The 9,333-nt window shown below is 36.1% G+C and overlaps 1 protein-coding gene across 1 annotated transcript in view; it reads right to left on the reverse strand.

Moving 5' to 3' along the window:
• Positions 1–793: 793 nt before the first annotated feature.
• LOC106884500 (Golgi-associated plant pathogenesis-related protein 1) overlaps positions 794–9,333 on the reverse strand; it is a 10,031-nt gene continuing 1,491 nt past the window's right edge. Inside the window, exons 2-5 of the mRNA XM_014935918.2 lie at positions 7,688–7,824; positions 4,335–4,638; positions 2,391–2,468; positions 794–1,186 (exon numbers count right to left, since the gene is read on the reverse strand). Of these exons, the coding sequence (XP_014791404.2) occupies positions 1,032–1,186; positions 2,391–2,468; positions 4,335–4,638; positions 7,688–7,798 (648 nt within the window). The 5' untranslated portion in view covers positions 7,799–7,824 and the 3' untranslated portion in view covers positions 794–1,031. The remainder of the gene's footprint in view (positions 1,187–2,390; positions 2,469–4,334; positions 4,639–7,687; positions 7,825–9,333) is intronic.

Here is a 9,333-nt window from a genome sequence, read left to right on the forward strand (position 1 = left end):
TGTGTGTGTGTGTGTGTGTGTGTGTGTGTGTGTGTGTGTGTGTGTGTGTGTGTACATGAAATATAAAGAATTTGCACTTGTGCATACTCCCTGTGAGTCCAGCTAAAGTCAGTAACTCAAACACAAATGGTCTTAATCAGTCTGACTTTCATTATATTGCCCTGAAACGGAGCACATTTTCTCTTGATGACCCCTGAAACATTCTGACCTCCGGTACACAGAATTTTTAACTGACTGCACTAGCACTGCCCAGCTGTTTCCAAGTCTCTTGCTAAAATAAAGTAATTTTATATATTTTGCTTTCATTTTTCCAGTGCTGTTTCAACCATAGTCAGAATAACAAAATCAAACCCAGTTTTTACCACAAAACTATTTTATTTCATCAGTTTATGTAATTTTTCCATCAAAGTAAATCATTTCTTTTTTACTTGTTTTACTTATCTTTATAGTGTTAGAAAGAGAGGGAAAAATTGATAAAAACTATTATAATGTTGTTAGTTGTTCATCCTGAGATTATTAAAACTTAAAAAGGAAAATTTACTGGAATGCTAGTTTCAAACTGAATTTGAATATTGATATGACGGCATAAGATTATACATGCATACATACATACATACACACACACACACATATATATGTATATATATATATATATATATATACACAGACACACACATATATGTATATATATGTTTATATATATTTATGTGTGTGTGTGTGTGTGTGTGTGTGTATGTATGTATTTGAAAGTCTATGAAGGTTACTTAATACAGATTTTGAAGTGTAAAGGTGATTTTTAAAAAAAATTCTTTTTTTAAATATTATGAAATCTGTTATGAGCATGTTATTAACCTTTATATATACATGTATGTATGTATGTATGTATGTATGTATGTACCTATCTATCTATCTATCTATCTATTTATCTATCTCTCTCTCTCTATGTATATATATATATATATATATTATATATATATATACACACTTACAAACAATTTTAAATAAGGAGATGATGTATATGAATTTGCATCTCATGCCTTTGGTCTGAAGACATTTTCTGCAAAATGGCCCATGAAATTTCCGGCTGGTCTGTAATTGGCCACCACAAAGTAGCTGCCATCTTCAGAACGACCTCTTCCAATACCCATCTCCTTGCTTTCCTTCCACACCACTTGTGTGAAATGACCTGAAATAAAAGATCAGAAGAAAATTTCTTTTAGTAATCATAAATTCCAAAAATCAGAGACGCCACTTTCATCTAAAGAGTATCACAGAGAAATTAACCGTTTCGATGCAATTTTGTATCTGATCCCTCTCTTTAGATTAACAAAATATTTGCAAGTTTTAGAGTTCCAGGTTCTTATAAATACTTATTGCTTAACATCAATGAAGTTAAAGGTATTCCAACACTGATTCTTCCACCTATTTCTCTTTAGTCAAAGGAGTTCCAATTCCAACCCCCTTTTCTTTTCCCTATGGCCAAAGATGCACATGTATATATATTGTGGTATCATAGTATTGATTGGACTATTGGTTGTTGTTAAACATCACTAGTCACAATGCCCTTCACATTGTTTTTGCCTTTCAATGATGCCATCCCATTGCCTAGGCATTGTGTTTTTGTTGGTGTAAACCAAGAAGTTGAGTGAACCTTGGAATTCACTGGCAGAGTAAGAAAAATAGATTCCTTTCTCTACTGTCAGACTTTGAAGTTACTGACTTCCCGTTTCCCTAATCAGAGATATAATTAACTAATGGGTGACTAATCCTGGTGACCTCTACATAAGGCAGGTCTGTGAAAGTCAAACTCCTCCTCTTCTTCTCTTCAGGTGACATCCGCCTTCTTCATATGTTTTTTTGATGCTGACAGCCTTATTTGTATTATTATTATTATTATTATTATTATTATTATTATTATTATTATAAAGGTGGTGAGCTGGCAGAATTGTTAGCATGCCGGGCAAAATGCTTAGCAGCATTTAGTCCGAGGATACAAATTCTTTACAATGGTAATTCAGAATTCCTATAGGGAATGGATTTTACATTTTACTCACACGTAAGGATTAATGAAATGAATTCTTGTTATATACTGGAGAAGTAATTCAATTAAGTGATAATTTGATTGATAATATCCCTTCTCCATAAATTTAGGGTTTGTGTGAACGATTGAAACGAGTATTAATAAGGTGCTACATTTTATGTTCAAATCCTACTGAGGTCAGCTTTAACCTTCTTCCTGCCAGGGGTTGATAAAATAAATAACCAGTGAAGAACTTGAGGTATTTGGGGTGGGCCAATATAATCAACTCTATCATAGCCTCTCCCCCAAATGTGAGACCTTTCTGCCTTTAAGCAAAGTATCAATTAAGAATAAAATGAAAATGTCTTACCTGTACCCGAACGAAATGTAGGGTCATTAAAATCATACTTTTTGATTTCTTCATACCATATGTCTGTAGCTTCTTCACCTGAAAAAGAATTTTTAAAAGAATAATTTCTAACAGCTTACTGCATTGTAGATATCATTGTTTTCATAGGTTTTGAATTAAAATCTTCCACCAAAACTTAGTCATAATTCATGTTCCTAAACTTAATGATTACTAAGTTATTTTACAAAATTCTTTGTTATATTTAAAATAAATTGAAAGAAATACAGAGCATCTCAAAATAAATATGGTAACGAAAGGGTTAAAGAAGACTCCAAAGTAACTGGTAGCAAATTCTCTTGAGAAAGGAAAAAATATGGCATCGCCGTGTTATCAATTGCTGTAGGAAAAGGGTATAGCCTCCAAGGGCATTCATGCTGACTTCTTGCTTGTTACGTTAGGAGATGACGTTCTAGCTTTATCAACAGTGTATAAGTGGGTAACTAAATTTAGGAGCGGATGAGGGAGTCTGGAAGATGACCTCAAGTCTGGAAGTTTTACAACTGTCACCAATGAATTAACAGTGATCATATTCACTACATGGTGATGGATGAACAGGCTATTCTAAATAAATCAAGTAGCCAATGCTATTAACATATCCCATGAGAGAGTTGTGTATATTCTGTACGATGATCTTGGCATGACAAAGGTTTCTGTTCGATGGGTGTCACCTCTTCTGACTCATGATCAAAAGTGCACCAGGCTGATCACATAATGGCAAAATATGACATTGTTTGAGGCAGATCCAGCTAGTTTCCTTGAATGTTTCATAACTCAGGATGAACATTGGGCTCACCACTTTGATCTAGAGACAAAAAGATGATCCATGCAGTGGAAGCACCCCGCCTCATCTGCTCCAAAAATATCCAAGGCTGCTTCATCTGCAGGAAAGATGATGGCTTCAGTTTTTCTAGATGCAAATTGCATTATGTTTATTTAAAATCTTCAAAAGGGCCACACCATCAATGGGGAATACAATGCCAACATGCAGAGGCAGTTATGAAAGGCTATCAAAGCCAAATGCCTACAAAAAATGACGAAAGGGGTCATGTTTCATCAGGACAATGCTCCAGCACACAAGAGCTTGATTTCAATGGCTGCTGTGGATGACTGTAGCATTGAACTCATTGATCACCATCCTTATTCTCCTGATTTGGCCACATCTAGCTAACATCTGTCTCCCAACATGAAACAACACTTGGCTGGGAACCAGTGTCACAGTGATGATGGTGTTGTATCTGCTGTTGGTGACTTTCTTGACCAACAGGATGAAGGCTTTTTTTCACCGATGGGATCCAAGCACTACAACACTGATTGAAGAATTGTGTTGAGTGCAAGAAGGACTATATGTTAAAAAATAAACCTCATTTGATCACATTCCATGAGAGTATCATGGTCAGCTGATGAACTTTTCAGCTCACCCTTGTAACTACTTTTATTTTATCCATTTCAACAAATATGAACGACAGTTCTGAACATGTTTGTTTCTTATTAGACCTCCTCAGTGATGCATAAACTTCACCATAGTTGCTGAAGGAGAAATGAGAAATTCACTGAGCAAATCAACAATATTGTACACAACAAGGTGTGAAAAATCAGTCCATTAAGATTGAAATCAGATTCTACTTAGAGATACCTTCTGCATGAAAATCTCTAGTTAAGTTAATGTTAACATATTTCTAAATCTTACATTCAGCATTAAATACAATTAAACACTTTTCACTCAAGTATGTTGCTACATTACACTTGTCTACCATTTAGCTTTCTGAAATCTAGTCTTGAAAATCTTAATCATAAACTTTTCTTTCTGTTTTGTTTTTGAGCACCTCATTCCATTATTGGTGAATGGTTTTGATCCTCCTGGCTTCTGAACTGAAAAAATGAAAAACGAGAAACACCAACACTGACCTGTCAGAAGCCCACCATCATATCTCCAATTGTTGGCCAAATTCTCCCCAACACCCTTGCAATCACTGTGTTGTGGGACATTACGGGAAGCCAAATAATCAGCCCACTTCTGGGCCATCTCACACAGATCTTCAGCCAATGTCAAATCTGGCACACCGTGTTTGGCACGGTAGCGGTTATGGGCTTCCAAAGCTGACCTTTCAAGTTCCTTCTTTTGCTCTTCAGGAGATCCTTCAATGCTCCTTTTTGGTTTATCAATTGGTTCTGAATTTATAAGTTGTTTAAAATTTTTTGGAATGCTTTCCTAAAAGAAAATAAATGCAAGCCTATTAGTGAATGTTCAGAACTGCTGATGATGTTTAAACAGGATTAAAGGTTTTTTTGTTTTTTTTTCTATAATTCAATCAGAACCCCTTAATTACTATTACTCCCAGGTCCATTCTGACACCTTCCCAGTTCTCATCTGTGAGTTAAATAGATTCTTGTAAGGGTAAATTGAGATCCTTAACTGCAGTGAATGTAACCAGTCTAGGAGGAGAAAACTCCTAAATTGACATCCTCCTCTAACGTCCTAGGCCAACACATTAGAGTATGGCTGATGAAACTAAGATCAGGCATGTCCAATAACATAAATTCATAGTATGGAGGCAACTGTCTTATGTCAATGTGAATTCTACACCAGAAAGAGACAGCAGGAATTGAGGAATCAGAAGAGTAGTACCTCTCCCCCCCCTCCATCATAATAGATTCTGCGTGTACTCCCTCAGACATTTTTGTTATTTACCCCTATAATGTCGCCTTCATCCACTTCCTTTGTAGCACATAAAACAAATTATCATCATTATTATGTTATTGTTGATTGGTTGAGTAAAACTACGACCAAAGTAATTCCAGCTATGATCATCCTCTATATCTAAGAGTACATTATTCAATGTGTCTTTCTCCTTTTTCGAAGATTTGGTTGCTATTTGTGTGTGTATATGTGTGTGTGTGCGTATGTGTGCGTGCGTGTGTGTGTGTGTGTGTGTCTTTGTCCCACACCACCGCTTGACAACGGTCGATTCCTTCGACTAAACTTCTTCAAGGCGGAAACAATTAGAAGACGGAGATTCTCATTAATAGAAATTTACGTTGGTTGGGTCTTGTACAGAGGATGGACAACAGCAGACTCCCCAGACAAACTCCCAACTATGCAAGGAGAAAAAAAAATAGGGAAAAGATAAAGCACAAGTAAAAAAAAACATGAAGTGGAAAAGAATTGATCATATAAAATGGTGTGTGTTGTTGGCACTCCGTCGCTTACGACGACGAGGGTTCCAGTTGATCCAATCAACGGAACAGCCTGCTCGTGAAATTAACGTGCAATTGGCTGAGCACTCCACAGACACGTGTACCCTTAATGTAGTTCTCGGGGATATTCAGCATGACACAGTGTGGCAAGGCTGACCCCTTTGAATTACAGGCACAACAGAAACAGGAAGAAAGAGTGAGAGAAAGTTGTGGTGAAAGAGTACAGCAGGGTTCGCCACCATCCCCTGCTGGAGCCTCGTGGAGCTTTAGGTGTTTTTCACTCAATAAACACTCGTAACGCTCGGTCTGGGAATCGAAACCGCGAGTCCGCTGCCCTAACCACTGGGCCATTGCGCCTCCACATATAAAATGGTAAACCCAAGCGAAAAAGCCGGCCAGTGTGGAGAAGGCTTATCAAGTTAAGCCAAAGCCATGAGCAGTCAGTTGGGACGACTGACAGCAGACAGCACACACTCACACAGAGGCACGCACACACTCGCACGCACACATACTCGCACGCACACATCTACATGCATGGTGTCCTTAAACTATCTTTATAGCTTCTACAGTTTATAATCTAGATCTGTTGGGTGCAACCGATGGACTCCATGTGGAAATGTTCAGATGTTTCTAATAAAACTATATTTAATACAATTCTAAATTGCTGCGATGAGGACTTTATATTACGCCTACTCTTTATATTAATCTGACTGCTGTTCTCATCTTCATTGTTACTTCGATTACGTTTTGGCTGTTGTACTCTCCAGCCTTCTTCATATGTCTTCAGTTGAACTCCAAATACCAAAATCAAGGGTCACGTCACACCAATTGAGTACAGACAACTGACCTAGCATCACAGGAAGCTACCATACACGTACGATCCCCCTAAGCTTTACAAAGATGTTATCCCATTAAGACCAATAGTGAGCTGTCGAGGTTCAGCGTGTCATCGGCTGAGCCACTTCCTTGTGAATATGATCAATTCATTTGTAAGTCAACATCACATATGAAGAATTCCACTCACTCCACAGCATTTATCAAAGGTACTTCCATTATATCGAGTCAAATGGTGAGTCTAGGTGTGAAGAGTCTGTTCGCCCAGGTCCAGTGATTCGTGACAAACTAGCTGCGGATTCTTCTCAAAAGAAATTCACAAGTATACTAATAGAGAACTTGATGGACATGCTGACCATCTGCATAGAAACACCCTACCTCAGAACAGGTACTGATGATATATATATATATATAACCAAAATTTTAAATTTAAAAGAGAGTTTTGACGCTAATATCCATTATTATTGAAATTTATTCCTATGTCAACATTTCTGTATAAGGCTATATTTAACTGTCAAATTTAAGTCAAACATATAAATTGCCTTACATGTCTTCAGGGGAAAAAAAAGGTTAAGAACAAAAGGTAAACACCAAAACATCGTCTCTAAGTCCAGTCCATATTCAAATTTGTCCTTTAGGCAATTTATATGTTTGACTTAGATTTGACAGTTAAATATAGCCTTATACAGAAATGTTGACGTAGGAATAAATTTCAATAATAATGGATATTAGCGTCAAAACTCTCTTTTAAATTTAAAATTTTGGATATATAACCAAGGAGAACGATCCTTAAGGAGTCTACTTTAGACTTTTTGCGGTGAAATCTCTTGCTATATTGGTAACGATTACATGTTTTTCTCATCATCAACACATTGTGGAGATATCATATGAACAAATATATATATATATATTATTTAAAAGAGTTCCAACTCTGTCTGTTTTTCATGTTTTATTTATATTCTTATAAAATTAATGTGAGATTTCAATGAGGCCATTAGTTGTCCTAAAGCTATGTTTAAAAAAACATTATTTCAACGTATTATCCAGATGGATCGATCTAGTAACCATCTGCTGGTGAATTGAACTTCATAACCACACAGTCGGGCTTGCGCCCAGTTGCAACAGAATTTATTCATTTCCCTGGCACTTGTCCTATCTCGACCAGATTGTTCTTTCTTCCCAGATTCGTAGGGAAGATACTGGAAACTGAATTTATTTAAAATACTGACCTTGTTAGCGTCAGTAGATTCGCATGTTTTGGTTACATTCTCAACCACGACTCCATTCACCATCTTAGTTTCTACACAAGTGGTCGTAGTAACTTTCTGGTTTTGAGACATCTTAAATGGTATGCCTGGGAAATTAACTGAAAAATGATGAAAACTTTTATTATCATCATCATCATTATTATTATTATTATTATTATTATTATTGTTATTATTATTATTATTATTATTATTATTGTTATTAATATTACTAAATGCTTAGTGGTATTTCGTCTGAGGCTTGTGCTTCCAGTAGAAAGAATTATTATTATTATTATTATTATTATTATTATTATTATTATTATTAGTATTACGGTGTTAGTCTGATAACTAAAACAAGTGTATGAAAATCTTGTACTTTGAGCACACGTTTGTATGGGGAAGAAGTATGGACTGCCTAGTACAGTCATAAAGAAACTTGAAACCTCCCACATGTGCATTTTGCGCAATATTAGCAACATAAAATAACAAGAAAAAATATCAAATGTCAAAATCTCAGAAAAATGTGATATTTTCAATATCAAAGCATGCTGCAGGGAATTTAAAGCATTTGGGTAGGACATGTTGTTCAAATGAAAGATGATCGCATTCCAAAAGTTTTTTGTATGGTTAACAAGAAGAGAGACGCTGCGGTAAAGGAGGACCCGTCTTTAGGTATAAGGAGAAGTTGAAGCACTCACTAAAGTCTCCACAACTTAATTTGACATCCTGAGAAAGTAAAATGTTCCGTGATGCACCAAAACAATTTGAGTTGAAGAAACAGAACAATGAAAGAATTATATCCTGCAATCAACAGGTACATTTGTCCAATTTCATACAAAATCACTGTCCCCCAAAAACCAATGACATCGGCGTTTAACATTCTTATAGAGCATCCACTTTTTTTTTCTTGCGTGAATAAAGCGCAGTGCAGATATTGACACGTTATCTTCGATTGTTTTTACTCAGTTCATGTGGAACCCACTTGCCAAGCTTAGAGACGATTCCAAATTCTTGCAAATGGCGATGGACTATTGGTGACGATGAATTAACCTTTTCTTGGAGTGTCGTGAAATATATCTTGGAGATTTTCGGAAAAGAACAATCCAAGAGCATACGCAAAATTCGAGCGTAAATATAAATTAACTATATAAATCGTAAATACGGTAAATATAAATCAATTACATTACATGACGAACAGCAGTTTTGCTATGATAAATTACATTTCTAAGGCGGCAGAAACGTTAGTGCGCCGGGCGAAATGTTTCGCGGTATTTCGTCTGTCTTTAGGTCCTGAGTTCAAATTCCGCCGAGGTCGACTGTGCCTTTCATCCTTTCGGGGTCGATAAATTAAGTACCAGTTGCCCCCTCCCCCCAAATTTCGGGCTTTGTGCCTAGAGTACAAAAGAATATATAACATTTCTGCATTTAAACCGGGGTTATCTGTAAGTAAATTGTTTAGTAGTCCTAGTAGATTTTAATTTTTGATTGACTTATAATTTACATAAATTATTCTGTGTTAATTTTAATCGATTTTTAATTTTAGATTTAAACATGGACAAATTTTTATTGAGACCACAGAAAAATGAGAAAGAGAGAAATAGCAAACAAGACGACCACCAGAACAAAAA

This window comes from Octopus bimaculoides, chromosome 21, assembly GCF_001194135.2.
Source record: "Octopus bimaculoides isolate UCB-OBI-ISO-001 chromosome 21, ASM119413v2, whole genome shotgun sequence".
Lineage (NCBI taxonomy): Eukaryota > Metazoa > Mollusca > Cephalopoda > Octopoda > Octopodidae > Octopus > Octopus bimaculoides.